At 46.8% G+C, this 19153-nt stretch overlaps 2 protein-coding genes across 7 annotated transcripts in view; both read left to right on the top strand.

The window, feature by feature from the left end:
• TDRD7 (tudor domain containing 7) overlaps window positions 1–780 on the top strand; it is an 89154-nt gene extending 88374 nt beyond the window's left edge. For both annotated transcript variants that reach the window (XM_060014466.1, XM_060014467.1), the window contains one exon: window positions 325–780. In XM_060014466.1, coding sequence (XP_059870449.1) covers window positions 325–545 — 221 coding nt within the window. In that variant the 3' untranslated portion in view covers window positions 546–780. The remainder of the gene's footprint in view (window positions 1–324) is intronic.
• Window positions 781–5584: 4804 nt separating this feature from the next.
• The window catches only part of TMOD1 (tropomodulin 1), an 88392-nt gene continuing 74823 nt past the window's right edge, over window positions 5585–19153 (top strand). For 4 of the 5 annotated variants that reach the window (XM_060014465.1, XM_060014461.1, XM_060014463.1 and 1 more), the window contains exon 1: window positions 5996–6129. The gene's annotated coding sequence lies outside the window, so the exon portion shown is untranslated. Of the gene's footprint in view, window positions 5898–5995; window positions 6130–19153 lie in introns of those variants that run through there. The other variant, XM_060014462.1, reaches the window with a different exon arrangement.

Genomic DNA, 19153 nt, shown 5'->3' with positions numbered 1-19153 from the left:
TGATATTTCATTCTCCATCAGTCTATATCTACATATACTTTACGGAAATGGGCAGTCATTATTATAACTTCATTTTATATCACAGGATTAAATCTCAAATGAAATTTGTGTCTGTAAGTGAAGGTTTACAGAAATAACCCCATTCAGAATAGAAAAACTGTAAGCAAGACTGTTGTAAGATTCTTCAGCATCTGTTTTTCAGTTAGGCAAGTCTAAGCTGGTGTGTTTAACTACTTTGGGACTATTTAAATAGTTTTCCATTGTAACTGGTCAAAGAAAGGCTCATTTGACCCCTCATTGATCTGCAAACTCCCTTCCTCTTAGGAGTGAAGTGCAGCCAGTGGTCTGAGGAGGCTTCGATGGTGTTTCGAAATCACGTGGAGAAGAAACCTCTGGTGGCATTGGTGCAGACAGTTATAGAAAACACTAACCCTTGGGACCGGAAAGTAGTGGTCTATTTAGTGGACACGTCACTGCCAGACACAGATATCTGGATTCATGATTTTATGTCAGAGTATCTGGTAGAGCTTTCAAAAATCAATTAATCATTGCTTCTGAGACCCTGACAACTAATTCAGATTTTTTTTAGCAATAACAAAATGTAGTAGGCTTTAAAAAAAAAAAAATCTTACCTCTGCTACATGGCTCTGACTGCTGTGCGGGATTGAAAAGAATATGTTTGTGTTTGATGAAAGATATTTAACAAGTTTTGTTTTAACAGAGTTGACTTTTCAAAGAGAATTGCACTTGAATTATTACTATAATATTAGAATAAAATGTTTATCAATACAAAAACTGACTATCTTATCATTTCTAGGCTTTATGATCTTAAGGTGAAGAGTTTCCCTTTCTATTCATGTTGTCTTCCTTGTGGTGCTCGGTTCTTCTCCAGTTAGACTGAGAATTCCGTGACTTAACCCTACCCTGGGGTAGTGATGGGTCCCAAAGCAGGTGCTCACCACACCATGTGAAGTCTCTCCCGAGTCTTTAGCCCATCAGCATTGCTAGTGGTGCTGCTGGAGGAACAGCCCAGGCAAACCAGCACGTCCTGATCACCCCAGATCACCCCAAATCTTGGGTGGCTTATTGCCCAGAGAGTCTGGACTGAAAACGCAGGCCTTTACAGTCTCCCTGCCCAACCTCCCTGTTTACTACTCCTTGTGCCAGCCACACTGGACCTTCCCAAACCCCATGCATGTTCATCTAGGACTACTGATACTCTAAAGGAAGCCTCACTTCCCTCCAGACCACTCTTATTCTTTTCCCTCAGACTGCAGCTCATTTTCTCCCCACCATTTTTGTTTGTCAGTATCCTCCCTGACCTCCCAGTCTGTCCATGAAGCCTTCCCTGGTGCCCCTCCTACTGCACTGTACTTTGACTCTGCCCCTCGTGCTGCCCAGATCTCACTGACCTTCATAGCATATAACTAGTTGTCTGTGCCAGTCACCGCAACTAGATTGTGAGCTCCTTGAGGGAGGGAGGGGTCTTAGTCATCTCTCTATCCAGTCATAATCCCGGTAAATGTTTGACAGCTGGTTCTGGTGGGTGTGTGGCGGTCATGCGGGGAGTGAGCCTTGATTCGTAGTGTCTGACGATTCCCATGTTGTAAATGTTCCTACTGCTGTTGCGTTCCAGCTAACAATGTGACCTCACTGAATGTGGTGTTGGGAAAAGATGCACCCAAGCAGCTCTTGTGAGCGCTAGGATGGTGACCCCTTACTCAGTTTGACTGGGAAGCCTAAATTTTTGATTTTGAACATATACTGAATTTAAGCTAGTAGACCTCTGTGTGAAGATATGCATAAACTATTGGAAATATGGAGAGAAGGGGAGAAGACGAGGCCAGAGATAAAAGTTTTTAGTCATTTGCTTATTTTTATTTGAGAACATCTAGGAAAAGTAAGAACGGAAAGAAAATAAAGACCAGATGTTTCAAGTTTTTCATGTAAAATGTGTTGAAATTGTCTTTCCAGCTATTTAAAATTTATATTTAGTATTTATAATTAAAGTGATTCAAAATTCAGGAATGTTCATGCCAGTGATTTAAGTAATCATTTATGATAAAGTAAAAATATCCTGACACACAAATGTTTAAGTGAAATAAAGTAGTGTAAATGTTTTTTTATAATGGTTTCTTTCCCTAATAACAACAACAACAAAAATCTTCAAATTGTCCACAGATAAGAAAGAAGTGGTTTGTACTTCACTAACTTTAGGAATGTTTCTATTACTTTTTAAAATAAAGCAATTAGTTGTGGATGTAACTGAAAAGTTAATCTGGTGCTGGGACAGCTTGACAGACAGAGAGACTTGCCCCCCACCTCATACCATATTCAAAAGTCAAGTCCAGGTGGACTGAAAGCCTAAACATGAATGGCCACTGTAGGAAGATAACCCAGGAAAATACCTTTATAATCCAGGAGCAGGAAAGATGTCTTAAACTGGATGCACAAAGTGCTAACAATAAAGGAAAAGATTGATATACAGTTGACCCTTGAACATGGTGGGGGGAGGACATTTAGGGGCACCAACCCTCCCTGCTGTGGAAAATCCCCATGTAACTTCACAGTCAGCCCTCCTATATGCAGCTCCTCCGTGTCTGTGGTTCCACATCTTCAGATTCAACCATCCAGAGACGGTGCAGTACTGTAGTATTTTCTATTGAAGAAAATCCATCTATAAGTGGACTTGCACTGTTCAAACCTGTGTTGTTTCAGGGTCAACTGTACTAGACAAGATTAAAATGAAGAACACCTGTTCATCAAAGACATTATCATGAAGGTGAAAAGGCAAAGCACGGATTGGAGGATATATATATACACGCATACATATATATATATATATACACAGAGGAAAATAATAGATTACATATATTCAATAAACAAAAGAGTATCCAGAAGCAAAATGGGCAATACGTTTGGACAAACACTTTACAGAAGAGGAAATCCAACTGGCCAGTCAACATGAAAAGGTGCTCAACCCATTAGGACACAGGGAAATGCAAATTCAAAACTCAATTAGATACTGCTCATATGCCAGAATGGTGAAAATGTTTCCATTTTTGTTAATTCCAAGTGTGTTGAAGATGTGTGCGCTTGTGCAGGAGGATACTGGTAAAGAATGTTCACAGCAGCACTATTTGTAATAGCTAAAACCCAGAAACAACCTACATGTCCATTAATAGTAAAATGTATGTTTCTAAAAACTGTGATATATTCATGCAATGGAAACCTCTACAGCAATGAGAGTAAACAAACTACAGTCACGTGAGCCAACACGGATTAATCTCACAACATAGAGTTTCGCAAATGAAAATAAACTATGGAGGAAAGAGGCAAGCAAGGAAGTGATTACCGAAAGAGTCATGAAAGTGGTCAACTTCAGGAGGGAGTTGTGATGACCCGGAAGGGCACAGGTTGGCTTCTGGGCTGCTGGCAGTGTTGTTTCTTAACTTGGTGGTTGCAGCAGGTGTTCTCATGATAAAAATTATTAAACCTGCACAGTTATGTTGTATGCCCTTTTCTTAAATGTTTGATTCCACAACAAAAGGGTTTAAAATTTTAAATCTGAAATATTAAATCATTGCATTATTTAAAAATATATTGCACATGCCCCTTGAGAGGAATATTCTCATATACCCATGAGGGTTTTGTAATGTAGGAGTACATTTGCACGGAAACAAGATTTTAAAAAGGTGTTTCTCATTAGTAATCTGTACACCAATATTAAAAAGTTTATATTAATAGGGTCTATCCCACCAGAAACTATCCTATAATAATCCAAAGACACCTTATTTTCTGTCCACACAAATTCCTTTTTATGAGCCATTTTTAAAATTAAAACACTTAAAAGTTTCTGTTTGGGTTTAAGTGGTTTGTTCTGGAAAACATATTAGCCTTTTAAGAAAGTGGGGCTTTTGGAAACAAAAGCAAAAATAAACAAATGGTACTACATCAAACTAAAAAGATTTGCACAGTGAAGGAAACTTATCAACAAAACAAAAAGGCCACCTACAGAATGGGAGAAGATATTTGCAAATGATATATCCAGTTAGGCATTAATATCCAAAATATACAAAGAACTCATACAACTCAACATGTTAAAAAAATGATTAAAAAAAGGGCAGAAGATCTGAATAGATATATTTCCCCATCTGTATAAGGAAGACATACAGATGGCCAATAGGCATATGAAAAGATGCTCAACATCACTAATCAGGGAAATGCAAATCAAAACCGCAATGAGATATCACCTTACCCCTGTCAGAATGGCCATCATCAAAAAGACAAGAAATAAGTGTTGGTGAGGAAGTGGAGAAAAGGGAACCCTAGTACAGCGTTAGTAACAATGTAAGTTGGTGCAGCCACTATGGAAAACACTATGGAGATTCCTCAAAAAAATTAAAAATAGAACTAACATACTATCCAGCAATTCCACTCCTGGGTATTTAGCCAAAGAAAACAAAAACACTAATTTGAAAAGATATATGCACCCTTATGTTCATTGCAGCATTATTTACAATAGCCAAGATATGGAAGCAACCTAAGTGCCCATCAACAGACAATGGATAAAGAAGATGTACATAAACACAATGGAATATACTCGGCCACAAAGAAGAATGAAATCTTGCCATTTGCGACAACATGGATGGATTTAGAGGGTATTATGCTAAGCGAAATAAGTCAGATAGAGAAAGACAAATACTGTATGATTTCACTTATATGTGGAATCTAAAAAAGCAAAACAAATGAACAAACATAAAACAGGAATGGAGTTATAGACATAGAGCAAACAGGTAGTTGCCAGAGAGGAAGGGGTTGGAGCGAGGAAAGAAATAGATGAGGGAGATTAAGAGTACGAACTTCCAGTTGCAAACTAAGTCAAGGGTATGAAATGTACAGTGTGGAGAATTTAGTCAATAACTATGTAATATTTTTGTATGGTAACATATTGTAACTAGACTTATGGTGATCAGTTTGCAATGTATAGAAATATCTAACCACTATGTTGTGCAAAAGGAATTAACATGTTGTAGGTCAATTATACTTCAAAAACAAACAAGCTCATAGAAAAGAAGATCACATTTTTGTTTGGGGGGAGGATTGGATGAAGGCAGTCAAAAAGTACAAACTTCCAGTTGTAAGATAAATAAGTGCTAGGGATAAAATGTACATGATAAAGATAATTAACACTGCTGTATGTTATATATGAAAGTCTTTTAAGAGAGTAAATGCTGAGTTCTCATCACAAGAAAAATTTTTTTTCTTTAATTTTGTATCTATGTGAGATGATGGATGTTCATTAAACTTATTGTGATAATCACTTCATGATGTATGTAAATCAAATCATTATGCTGTACACCTTAAACTTATACAGTGCTGTATGTCAATCATATCTCAATAAAACTGGAAGAAAAAAAAGGTGGGGCTTTTGGGGTTGTTTTGGTTATTTTAAGTCGTATTTTGGATACTCTATTCTTCCAGTATAGAGGGAATGCATTTGCCTCTGTTGGAACTGCATGTTCACAAAATGATCGTGACTAAAGCTTCGGCTCAAACCGGACCTAGTTGGGCTGCTGATAAGACCGGATGGGTCGTTGCTTCAATCAAAGGAGGTAAAGGTGCAGCAACCGCTTGGCTGGCTTTGCTCCACAAGGACCTACCGATTCTTACATCTTAGACCACACAGGAATAAAACTCCTCCCACCTTTTTCCAGATAACTCTACCTGGTACAAGTGGGGAAACCTAGACGCAGACAGGAGGCGACGCGCACCCACTTGGCCGCGGACCCAAGCTTGCGGCGGCCAGGGTCCCTGCCCCGCGCTTCCCCTTGTGGGCGTCTCTCCCCGGCAGGAGACTGCGCGCTGCGCCCCGGCGCCCCCGAGTGGAGGGAGAGGTAAGGAAGGCGAGCTGGGCGGGCGGGGCGAGGCGCGGTGACAGCGCAGAGCCGGGCCCGCCCCTGGCTCCCACCCCCGGAGCCCACAGCGCCCGCCCGCTCGCGGCCGCCCGGGAGCTCTTCCAGCCCCGCGCTCCCCTCACCCGCCTGCCGCCCGCGCTCTCCCGCCGGCCGCCCGCGCTCATCCCGCCGCCGCCTGCGCCCGCGCCAGCCCCCGCGGCTCCACTGACCGGTAAGTGTCCCACCGGCCAGGGGTCCCCCTCGCGCTCGCGGGGCTCCCTGCCCCCTCACCGGGGCCCCAGCCATATCTGGGCAAAATATTCAGCTGTCGCCGCCGCCGCCAAGAGGGACTGAGCGTGGCTCCCTCTATAAATAGCCGCCGCCTCGGGTTGCCTCCGGGGCTGGGGAGCCTGGGTCTCGGGGTCCGGAACCGGGCGCTCGCATCCGCGCCACTCGGCGCGCGTGGCCCCGGCCAGGGCGCCCTTCCCTCTGGACCCCGACGCCGCGTCTGTAAAAGGGAGAAGGACCTGGGGGCTCTCGAGGAGCAGCGCTGAGAGCGGGGGTCATGGCGGGGCCGGCGTTCCCGCTGCGCGCTTGACTCCAGCGTGCAGTGGCTAGGCGCCCCGGGCGCTCTGTTGGGTACAGGTGCCGCCGAGCGCTGCACTCAGGCGCGGCCTCCCCGCCGGCTGCAGAGAGAGTGGAGGTGGGAGTGGGGACGCATTGGCACAAGTGAACGTGATACCCGGGTTCGCGCTTCGCCTGTTTGTGGCAAGAAAACTTTCCCAAACTGCGTGGGATGACAAGGTTTAAAGCACCACCGTTACGCGCCTTTCGCGCGGAGGTGGAAAGAAGAGGGGAAGAGCCTGGAGGCAGGAGTTCTCTGGCTCTCGCCAACTCACTGGGTGAACTTGACAAGCCTCCTCCCTTCCCTGGGTCTCGGTTTCCCCATTTGTAGGAGCGGGGTTTGGTTCCCGCGATAGAGCTCGTGGCCAGGGCCGTGAGAGCAGTAGGGCGCGCTCTTGACCGCCGGCGCTCCCCCCACCTGTTCACCGGCTCTGGGCCTGAGACGCTGGAGGCACAGCCGCGCATATCCGGAAGGGCTGCGGAGACCAGAGACTTTGGCGGTCCCTCTGACTCGGATCTTATACTAAGACCCAGTAGGACCCTCGGAAAGCCTGGGCAGTACACACCCAGGAAGCGCGCTCCACGGTGATTATGGGCATCTGTGCTGGGTGGCAGCCATCACCTTCGCAAAGAAGCTTGTGAGTCAAACAGCTTTAGACCCAATGAACTGAGCAGGGCTAGAGGCTCCAGTCCAGTCGCTCCCTGGCTTCTGTTTCCCCGTCTATTTGGTGTCTGTGATGCTGCCTCGGAGCTCTGCAGGCACACCCCCTCCCCATCTTTTCTAGCCTTGACCTTGGCCCTCTCAAACTCTTGCATATTACCTGGCCTAAACTTTTCCCTGTAGAATCACAAAACCAGATCCTAATCCAGATTCTGGGCCCTCAGTGGGGGAACCTAAAAATTCCCATTTTCACCCAGTGGTGACAAACATTTTGTTCCTGGCGAGGGTCTGCAGAGCCCCCTGCTCAAGGTCACACGCTGCTGGACATGCCAGGCAGTCTCCACCAGCCTTTCTCATGTCTTTCCTGACACTTCCTGCTGCTCAGGCAGGTCTTGGGGATCTGTTCAACACCCCCTGTTCTTTGGTCTGCTGCTGTCCAGGACTTCCCCTTGCTCAGACAATAGCGCCCTCATCTTGAAGTTTCATTTTTGTTTCTACCTTACTTTCTATCATATATTTTTTCCAAAGCCATCTTAAAGCCTCACTGAATTAAGAGGAAATGGAGACAAATAGTAAGGTTCTCATCAATTCGAGCCACACAACAAACAGGCAGAAGGTGAAAGCAAGGAGTGCTGTCACTTAGATGTGTTAATTCTATTTAATGAGCCAGTCTTGCAAACCCACGTTTTAGAAGATCCTGGCGCTTAAGTTCCTCCCAGCCTAAGTAGAAAGCCAGTGTCCTCTAAAAATAACCTCCTCCCCACCTTATCAGGGTCTCACAGTTTCTCCCTCCTCCAGGGTTGGGCTGCTTCCTGCTGCTCAGCAAAAAAACCACAAAAACTAAGAGTAGGTAGTGGCAGCTCTGAGTAATGGGCTGACCTGGAGATTAGGACACCTGGCTCCAGCCCCAGCTCTGCCACCCACTTAGAGTGACCATGAGCAATGAGGGGGTGGGCAAGATGCTTTCCAGTGGACCTGGAATTAAGAGGACTCAGAGCTTCCCTTGGAAGACTTTCTATCATGAGAAAAGTGAAGCGCCAGGGATGAAATCCAGGGGAACCCACCCTATGAAGAGGAAGGAAAGAACGGGAGAAACTGGTTCCCAAGAGCCAAGGGAGGATAGAGATTGGCAGTGCCAGCTGGTGCAGAGAGACAGAGGGGAAGAGGACTGGGAAAGGGCCACCATGATTGGGTGACTTTGGCCAGGGCATTGCAGAGGGTTCAAAAATGGGATCTGCCACTGCTTTACTGAAGCCAGTGACCCAGCCTGTCTGAGCCCGTTTCCTCCTCTGTACAAGGGGATAATAATAGCATCCATTTCAGATGGGTTGCTGTTGGGATTAAGGGGGATGATGCAGGGAAAGCCCTTGGTCCTGTGCTTGGTACCTGCAATGATGTTAATGCTAGCGAGAGGAAGAAGCAGCTAATGGGAGCCGAAGATTTGGAGACAGAGCCCACAGCTCTTCTAAAAGCTTGGAGGAGAAAGGAAGAGAGAAGGTAGTAGGAGCTGGAGACAGGGCCGAAAGGGGAGGTGGGTGTTTCTGGGCTGAGGAGTGTGAAAAGAGACAGAGACAGACCTGGGAGAGGGGAAGAGGTGAAAAGAGCATCTAAGGGACATGCACATGGGAGGACTGAGGGCCTTCCTTAATGACCTGCTGAATGCCACAGGCTCTAAAATCACATTCCTCTAGATTCAGGCTGAGCAAAGAAAGGGTAAAATGAAGCCAGTCCTGGCTCAGACCCTGGTGTCCTCTTGGGAGACTTCAGTATCTGTGAAGGAGGGTGGTGATGGGCCGCAAAGGGTAGTTTGACTCTGTCCAGGGGGCTCACGACCTTGGCTTGCTTGTTTCTGAAATGACGTCATGTATCGATGACTCCTGCTGAGCCCAGTCATAATGACCTTTTCCAGTCAGTGTTTTGATTTTGCTGTCTTACTAATGGACCAGCCAGGCTGCCAACATTTCTAAAGAGGCCAGTTCACTCTTCACTTAAAGCCAAAACACCAAGTAGATCAATTATTTGGCTGCTAGGAGCCATTATTAGTTTAAAGCGACAGGCTTGTTTGTATGGAAAAACATGAAGCAGATGGCATAATTTGGGGACCATTTCCTGTCTCTTGTTTTGTTTTGTAAAATCCTCCTTTGGTTAATCATAATAAAACCAGACTTTCTTTGCTCTTAACGATAACGAAAGAATGAGCTCACTGGAGTCAACCTAGGACAGTCTAGGAGGTTTTCTTCGATGTTAGGAGGTGCTGGATCTGTTTTTGATCTGAAAAACGAAACAAACTCAAGCATTTCTTTTGTTTCTCCTTTTCTTACATCCTTTCTCTTGGAGAAAAAGAGATTTGTGAAAGTGCTGTCTCTGTTTCAGTTCTTCCTTCTCAGATCCCCAGCCCCAGCCACCGCTCACTCCGGGGCTTCTAGGGAGGTGTCTCCAGGACTGTTCCTGGGAGATGATGCTGGTGGGTGATAAGGCAGAAATCCTCTTGGCCTCACTCAACCTCCTTCATGGACTCATCTCTTCCCAGCCCTTAAATATTAGTGCCACTCTCAACCATATTCCTTTTCACCCCGCACCCTCCTATAGTCCCATCCACTCCCAGGGCTCCCACCACTCCCTATACACTCAGAACTCCCAAACTCCTGTGTCCAGCCTGGACCACACTCCTCAGCTCTAGGCATCCGTGACTCCAGCCTAGGGGACAAAGCCAAGAGGGTGTCCCTAAGGTACTTCACACCCAACAGGCCCAACTCAGGCTCACCACCCAGTCTCCCTCCAGGGTCCCCCCTTCTTGGTTAACAGTAACACCATCCACCCAGGCTCTGAGCCAAAAACCTCCATACCTTTCACCACCGCATTCATTTGGTCAAAAGTCCTATCAATTCTACCTTCCTTAACATCTCTTCTATTCATGTTTATCCCCAGTCGAGTACTTTGTCATCTCTCCCCCTGAGCTATTAGCAGAGCCTCTTAAGAGTCTTTCTGCGCCCGTCTTTTCTCTCTCTCTCTTTTTTTAACCCCAGTCTTTTCTTCTCATGCTGCTGTTAAAAGAGTTTTGTGAAACGTAGCTCGGATAGTGTTATTCCTCTTCATTCAGGGATTCCCCATTTCCTACCAGATTCCTTGGCATCCGACACGAGGACCATCTAAGATGTGGCCCCAAGCTACTTCTCCAAACCATCTCCTGACACGCCCCCCAGTTCTCTACACCTGGTCATGGTGCAAGCATATGTGACTGCATGCCTTGCTGCCTTTGCCCCTGCTGTTCCTTCTGCCTGGAATGCTGTCCTCTTCCTTCTCAACCTGGCAAACTTGTAATCGTCCTTTAAATCAAAGCGCCTCATTGCCCCACCTGTGCTCCCACAGCCCCCTGAATGGGCCTCAGAGAACCAGCCATAGTCTGTTCTAAGTGTCATCAGCTGCTTACATCCTTATCTCTGACTAGACTGATAGATCCTTGAGGACAGAGTTCATGGCTCATTTACTGATATTTCTGCTTCCCCAGTGTCGAGCTCAGAGCTCAGCAGCTTGGCAGAGTGCAAGGATTTTATGTTTTAATTAGTGACTGATCACTGAATGAAAGAATATGTAAAAGACTAAGCAAATGAAAGCCCTGAGGTAACCATGACAATCACACAACATTATCTACATGTTTTCCCATCCCACCACCCCGTCAGCTCCGTGAGGGCAGAAACCACACCTGTTCTGCTCCCCACCAACCCTGCAGCCCCTCAGCCCCCTCACAATACATAGAATGAACCCATGATCTCATCTGAAACTCACAGTAATCCTGTAAGGGAGGAAGGGCCGGTATAATGACCCCTTTTTATAGATAGCATAGTGAACCCCAGTAGGAATTATTCCAGGTCATCCAATTGGGATGTGTATTCCAGAAAAACCCAAGTGCTCTCCAGGGTTTGGTAAACTTGAGAAATCAGAGTCCTTGTGTTCTACACTAGTGCTTCTCTAGCATTGGAGATACTCAGGATCTTGTTAATGCAGATGCCGGCTCAGTAGGCCTAGGAGGGGACCTGAGACTCTGAATTTCTAACAAGCTCCTTGTTTCTAATAAGCTTATTAAATAATAGGCTTAATAATTCCTAATAAGCGCTGATACACATCATAATGTGAGGCTTCTCCTGCATACACTGACCACCAGACTTTGACCATCAAGGTGAGTGCTGATTATCTCAAAGTTTTCCCTTGGCCTTTGCATTAAGATAGTATTTCTAGGGCTTCCCTGGTGGCGCAGTGGTTGAGAGTCCGCCTGCCGATGCAGGGGACACGGGTTCGTGCCCCGGTCCGGGAAGATTCCACATGCCGCGGAGCGGCTGGGCCCGTGAGCCATGGTCGCTGAGCCTGCGTGTCCGAGCCTGTGCTCCGCAACGGGAGAGGCCACAGCAGTGAGAGGCCCGCATACCGCAAAAAAAAAAAAAAAAAAAAAAAAAAAGATAGTATTTCTATTAAAATCTACAAATGAATTCATTTAAGCCTTGACTCAAAGTCAAAAATCAAGGGCTCTTTCTGGGATTTTGTTGTTGTTGTTTGGTTGTTTCGTTTTTGTCTTTATGAGCAATGTACGGGGCGTGAGGAGCATGATGGGGCCCCTGCAGGGGCTAGAAGAACGCGGTGGAGCGTGTGGGTCATGGGGGCGGGACGTGTGGTGCGTGGTGGGCACGTGGGAAGGCCCAGGTGATGGGATGCATAGGGGGCGGGGATTGGTGAGGGGGCAGGTGATTGGGGGCAGGGCTTGGGGGCACGTGGCTGCAGCATGTTGGCAAGGAGGAAGTTCCAGGGATGGCAGGCAGCGGGAAGGGTCAGGCTTGCAGCTGCGGGTTCTTTCCACCTACTTCTGCCTTCCTGGCTTCTCCCTTGCTTTCTGGAGAAATTTAGGCCCAGACAAGGCTTTAAGGTCACACTGCCCAGTTCCTGGTCAGCCTGGAAACCCCCCTGAGCGCCAGAGCTCCAGGCTTCTGTGTCCGATTGGCTTTTTCAGCGCACACTGCTTACAAGTTTGCTATCTATGAGCGCAGGGTGAGCACCTGGCCCGTGCTGGGGTAGGAACCGGATCCCGCCTCAGAAGCACTCAAAAGACAACAGAGAGGAGAGTCAGGAAGGCGGCCTTCCTCCACGCAAACCCAGGAAGATTTAAAAAGTCAGACTGAATGGAAACATTGCACGCATTTGTTTATGGGTTTTATACTACATTCCACTTACACCATTAAAAGGGTATGAGATTGCTTAATAAACCGGCATAGGCAACATAACTGGTGAGAACAGAAAAAAGGAAGAAAGAAAGGAAGGAGGGAGGGAGGGCAGAAAACTTGAGAATTAGGATCATGAAGCTCTGAGAATCTGATGGGAACCATGGACTCCTGCTCCAGAAAAATGAATATATCCATGCACACAACAGTTTGCATGTCATTTGCGTGGGTGCATGGGTCTCTCTGAAGGCCTTTCAAAATGCCCAGCACAGATTAAGGAGAGAAAATATGCCAGTGTCCTAGCTGAATGATGGCAACTCTATTTGGACACTCAAATCAGCTGATGAATCATGACAACTGAAGGGGAAAGGGAGAAGCAATGAATTGGAGACCACATCATGTCTGATTAAAAAAGACCAGTCCTTCAGGAGAAAGAAATGTTTTCTTAGCCCTAATTCTCAGAGTGTTGGGAGGCAGTTTTGCATAGTGGTTAAGAACATACCTCCCTGGGTTCAAATCTAAGGTCTGTCAGTTATGGGCTGCATAGACTCAGGTAACTTTTAACTCCCCGTGCCTCAGTTTCCCCATCTGTAATATGGGGTTATTGTGGGGAATCTCTATTTGCACATGTATGAAGTGGGCTTGTTGTGGGGAGTAAATTAGTTATTATATGTAAAATGCTTAAGTCAGTGCCTGGGACATTGTTAGTGTTATAAAAGTGTGAGCTGTTATGGGAAGGCAGCATGGAGCAGTGGTAATGAGTACACATTGCCCCCCTGGATTCAAATCCCGGCTCTACTACTTACTAGCTTTGTTACCTTGGTCACTGTAGTAGGTTAAATAGTATCCTCTGAAAAGTCATGTCCACCCGGACAACCTCAGAAAGTGACCTTCTTTGGAAATAGGGCCTTTGCAGAAGTAATTAGTTAAGCTGAGGTCATACTGGGCTAGGGTGGGCCCTAAACCCAATGACTGGTGTCCTTATGAGAAGTGGAGTGGACATACACAGGAAAGAAGACCACGTGACAATAGAGGCAGAGATTGGAGTGATGTAGGTACAAGCCAGGGAATGCCAAGGATTGCCAGCAGTCACCAGAAGCCAGAGAAGCAAGGTACAGAGTCTCCCTCAGAGCCTGCAAAGGGAACCAACCCTGCCCACATCTTAATTTCCAATTTCTGGCCTTCCGACTGCAACAGGATACATTTCTGCTGTTTTAAGCCATCCACTTTGTGGTAATTTGTTATGGCAGCCCTAGAAAACTGATACAGTCAGATTACTGCATTTCAGTTTCTTCAGCTAAAATGGGAAGTAAGAAGTATCTACTTCACAGAGTTATTAGGATTGCATGAAATTATCCACGTAAAGAGTTAAGCACTGTGGCTAGTATGCGGTACGTACAGAATAATGCATGCTGTTAGAAGGTACATTGACATAACAGGCAATGGTAGCCTCAAGAATGGTGTTAATAGCATTCTATTGTATGTCTACATTATAATTCATTTACCCAGTGCCCTATTGATGAACTTTTATGTGGTTTCCAGTTTTTTGCTAAGATAGATAATAACCAGATGATTTGTACATATATCTTTGTACAATTCAGTGAGTAAACTGGCAGGATAAATTCCTAGAAGTGGAGTTGCTATGTCAAAGCGTGTGTGCATTTGGATAGATATGACTTAACTTGCCTCAAGAGAGGGTGTACCAGTGTGTCCTTCTATTCTGTGTGAGAATGTTGGTCTCCTCCACATCTTGTCAACACCAGAGATTCTCAGACTTTTTCATCTTTGTTAATCTGATAGAGGAGAACTGATGTCTCCTTTCTCAATTTACTTTTATTATGGGTGGGTTTCATTCTCTGTTCATAGGCTTATTAGCCGTTGATGTTTCTTTTTATGTGAATTGCCTGTTCTTTTCCTCTTCCCACATTTTCACTGGACTCTTCTTTTTTTTTTTTTTTTAATTTAGGAACTCTGTTAAAAAAAAATTAGCCCTTTGTTCAACGTGCGGCAAATATTTTCCCCCCAACTTGCCTTTTGCCTTTTGGTATTGCCCATGATACTTTTCATATTGACTTTTTAGAAGATACAAAAACGTGCTTCATAAACCTGTGCCTATGTTAACCCCTGCTGTGAGGCAAGGTGACAAAGTTCATGTGTATGAAATGGAGAGTGAGAATAGGAGTTAGTTCACAAGCTTTTCTACAAGCCAGCTTTTATTCCACCGAGGCTTTTGTCTTAAGGCTGTCAAAGTCAGTAGTAATGCCAAGCATTCATTCATTCACTTATTCAACAAAACTGACTTCAGCACCTGAGAGAAGCAGGGACCATGGGAGACAAGGATGCTTGCCTTCAAGTAGCTTTCAGTCTTGGGGGGTGGGGGTGGAGTGCAATAAGATGATGCTTCAATGACAGAACTCTGACGGCCCCTCCCCTTGGTATTAGTATTTGGCTTGCTAGTACCCTTTTCAGCTGGTGTGGAAAAAGAGGCCATGGAAGAGGCAGAGGCTGGTGAGAGCGCGTGGTGGCCTGAGCCAGGGCAGTTGCAGAGAGGTGGGGAGAAGGAACCACAGAGTGGAGTACGGCAGGGTTTGCAGGGCCGGTGGGCAGGCCAGCTGGGATAGGGCGATGGGTTCAGCGTCTTTTCCTGGAGCCCTCTTGCTTACAATGATTCGTTCAGTGACTCAGACACCGTGATGACCTCAAGAGGTGCAAAATGAAAACACACAATGGTGCAAGCACACACACGTGCTTTTCTAATTTAAACCCTTTGACAGCTTTGACGTGTGGACCTTTGAGGCTCCGTGTGAACTGGGATGGGGCTCAGATTCACTGCAGAGAGTGACGGAGTCAAACGCTGTGTCTTGTTTCCCTGCTTTTTTCAGAAGGTACTTTCCTGTATGACTAAGAGAATGAGATCAGCCAGGGAGAATAATGCAAACAGGCCAGGAAACAAGTCTTTTTTAAAGAGAGCTGATCATCTCTGAGTCCCCATGCTCTCCACTCAGTGGCTCCAAACATGTCTTACATAACAGAACCAGGCCTTCATAGGCCTGAAATCTCATCTTGTCAACTCCTAAAACCCACCATCAGTCGAGACGTCAGCCGTCTCTGGAAAACCTCATCTAGGGCTCTAGCATCTCTGCTCACATGCCTGGCATAACAAGTGCTCACCACCTCCTGAATCAGCCCAGTGCCTCCTTGGACATTGTTTATTTTTAGACAATTCATTGCGCTGATCGGAAATCCATGTCCTGGTCACCTCAGTAAATCTGTCTTCTGAGCGCTGGCATCCACAGACCATTTTTGTTCCTTCTTCCCCAGGTCAGCCCATTAGAAGTTTGCAGAGTGTGACCATGTTCCCCCGGCCCTTCAACTGTTCTTCATCTGACACCCTGCCCCCCTTCTCTGAACTCGGCCAGCACCACTCAAGAGAAAAGGCCCAATTCACAGGAGAGGTCACCCATATGGCCAGTAGGCATATGAAACGTGCTCAGCAGCCTTAGTCATCAGGGAAATGCACAATGAGATACCACTACCCACCCGCCATAACGGCTAAAAAGGAAAGTACCGACAATACCAAGAGTTAGCAAAGATGTGGAACAACTGGAACTCTCAAACCCTGCTGGAGGGGATGTAAAATTGTACAATTACTTTGGGAAACTTTTTGACAGTACCTACTGAAACTAAGTGTATGCCAACTCTGTGATCCAGAAATTCTGCTCCAGGTACATACCCAAGAGAAATAAGTGATTATTCCCACCAAAAGCCATCATAGGGCTACTTATAATTACCAAATACTGGAAATAACTTAAATGTCCATTAACAGTAGAGTAAACAAACAAATTATGGTATAGTTCATGTAATGGAATACTACACATCAACAAAAAAGAATCACCTGCCACTCTAACACACAACGAGGATGAATCTCACAGATATAAAGTTGCATCTGAAAGGAGCCAGATGCAAGAACATACCCTCTATATGTGTCCATTTATATGATGTTCAAAAACAGTCAAAGCTAATTTATTAGAAGGCTTTAAAAGTCCGAATAGTTGTTACCTTTGAGGGAGATGGACTGGGAGGGGGATGAGAAAGCCTTCTGGTGGGCTGGAAATGGCCTATATCTTCATCTGAGTGGTGTTTACATAGGTGTATGCATATGGGAAGATTCAGTGAGCCGTGCTCTTAAGACTTGCCCACTTGACTGTATATAACCAATGCCTTATTATTATTTTTTTTTTTTTTGCGGTACGCGGGCCTCTCACTGCTGTGGCCTCTCCTGTTGCGGAGCACAGGCCCCGGACGCGCAGGCTCAGCGGCCAAGGCTCACGGGCCCAGCCGCTCCGCGGCATGTGGGATCTTCCCGGACCGGAGCACGAACCCGTGTCCCCTGCATCGGCAGGTGGACTCTCAACCACTGCGCCACCAGGGAAGCCCAACCAATGCCTTATTAAAAAAAGAAAAAATAATCACACACCCCCAGTGCAAGAGTGGGGGCCCAGAGCTGAGCTCCAGCCTGAAGCCTAGCAAGGCCATCATCGCCCTTACTTTGTCCACTGTACCTTTGTTAATGCAGCTGAGATCACACCGTGGCTTTGAGGGCCAGCGCCTCACACTGTTGATTTATGTTGGGTAGACAGTCACTTGAGAGCCCCCACACCTTTCTCGTGGCTACCCAGCCATGTCCACCCATCTAATGCTTGTAGGGTTGGGCTGGAGCTTACTGGGCTGGAGCTTCATGAAACTGAGGAAGAGGGAAGGAAACCAGCCATCTGAACTGCCCCATCCTTTGTGTCACTGCTTCTTCACAGCAGCCCTTCAGAGGTACAGGTTGTGCCCTCACCTTACAAATGAATCCATGAAGCTCAGAGGCACTAAGTGACATGCCCAAGATTGCCCCACCAGTTAGAGCCAGGGCAGGGATTTCAGCCCAAGCCTGCGTGACCCCTAGTCCATGCTTTCACCTGCCACCAGGCTGACCCAAGAGGAGACATCATCCGTAAAGTGGGGCTAATGGCTCAGCTCAACCTCCCTCTGAGGGTGGTGGGTGAAGAGAGGATGTGTATGACACCACCCCAGGGATTTCTGTGTGAGTCTTATCCTCCCGACTTAATTGCAAGCTTCCTGAGGGCCGGAACTCTCCTATTAATTTCTGTCTCTCCCACAAAGGCCCACTATGCCCTGGACAACGTGGGTGCTCAGTAAACACTCACTCAACGAATTAAGTTGTGGAAACTGAGATCCAGAGAGGTACAGCAACTTGCTCGAGGCCACACAGCAAATCCTCAACCAAAGTCAGGACTTGTAATCGAATCCCCTGACTCCTATCCCAGTGTCCCTCTGCCACTGCACAAGGGCTCCAGCTTCCTATAGACCCCAGGGAGTGGAGATCCCAGTGGGTTGGAGGATACTAGAGAAAAAAAGGACCGTCCCAGGTGAGCCAAGGCTGAGTCTAGCCCTGGAGCCTTCAGGGTATGTGTCCTGGGAAGAGGGCTGGGAACAGGTTGTAGGTTGTACAGAGCCCTGCTCTCAGAAGCACTCTGTGCTTGGTTGAATGCTCGGCAGTCGATGTCTTGAAATTCTTAATTTTATCTTTGGATTTATATTTTAAAGTGAAGCCCCATGGACAGTGAAGTGTGCACCAGGGCTTTGAGGTCCCGCACGAAGTCCCATCTCCTGCTGCCTCTCTGCTTCCTGAGGACGAGTTCTCAGACTCCAGCTGCTTCGCCTCCTGGCGCCCCCAGGTCCTACCAGCCTCCCCCTCCCCACTACTGCCCAGCTACTACTGGGGCTCTCGCCCTGGCTGCATTCGGCTGGCAACCTTGCAGGGCAAGCCTCTTGTCGTCTCGTGATCCAGGCATCTATTGTCCTGGTGCAGAGGTTGGGATACCCTTGGGATCACCCGTCTCCGTGTGTTAGGGCAGTGGCCCCATTGGAAGGGGAGAAGCCTGGCTCAACTGCCCGCTCCCTACCCGGGCAGAGCATGTCCGTCCTGTATCTGGCAGGGGAGGGAAGCTGGCAGCCAGAGGACTTGGTGTGCCCTCTCTGAGTCACAGCACTCGGGCACCTGTGTAGATCATGATATTCAGTCATACATTTTAAAGACACCACGACAGATCAAGACAGAGACCATGAGAGAAAGGAAAAACTTTATGTCTTGGTACCTTTAGTGGCACTTTTTTCCCGTTTTTGAACTCAGGACCCCACAGTCTTATTTTGCACTGGACCCGGCAAATTCTGTAGCCAGTCCTGCCTGGGAGAGTCTTTCATCAGGGCTAAGTGAGCACTCAGGCCATCACACAGGGGCTGCCTGGGGACACGAGATGGTGCCTGGGAGAGCTGGGCCCTCTTGGTCCAGCTGTCTCCCTCCCCCTGTCTGTCTGGATCCAATCATAGATGACAACATGCCAAGGCACTCTCACTTCTTGCCCTGCAGGGGACATGAAACTGCGGGCATGAAAGTGTTTGTTTGTTTGTTTTAAGTTGCAAAGGTCTCTGCACTTTGGACTGGTTTTGGGTGTAATTATTGTGTCACATTTTATGACCCTCTTCCAAAGCTTAAACACTGAGGAAGGTAAGCCCCCCAAACTTCCAATCCCTACTTGTCTACCTCTTCCACACCCTACCCTGCCCCATCCAGTCGAGGGACAGTTGACTTTCTTCCCTTTGGGGTCACTAGCCTGGGATAGAATTCTGGTGTCCACCCAGCTCCGGGGGGTCTGCATTCCTGACTGACCTGCAGTAACGGAGCCTTTAGCCTGAGT

Source organism: Delphinus delphis, chromosome 6, assembly GCF_949987515.2.
Source record: "Delphinus delphis chromosome 6, mDelDel1.2, whole genome shotgun sequence".
NCBI classification, from domain to species: domain Eukaryota; kingdom Metazoa; phylum Chordata; class Mammalia; order Artiodactyla; family Delphinidae; genus Delphinus; species Delphinus delphis.
Note: the sequence above shows the minus strand (reverse complement) of the source record. Positions and strands in the feature narration are given on the sequence as shown.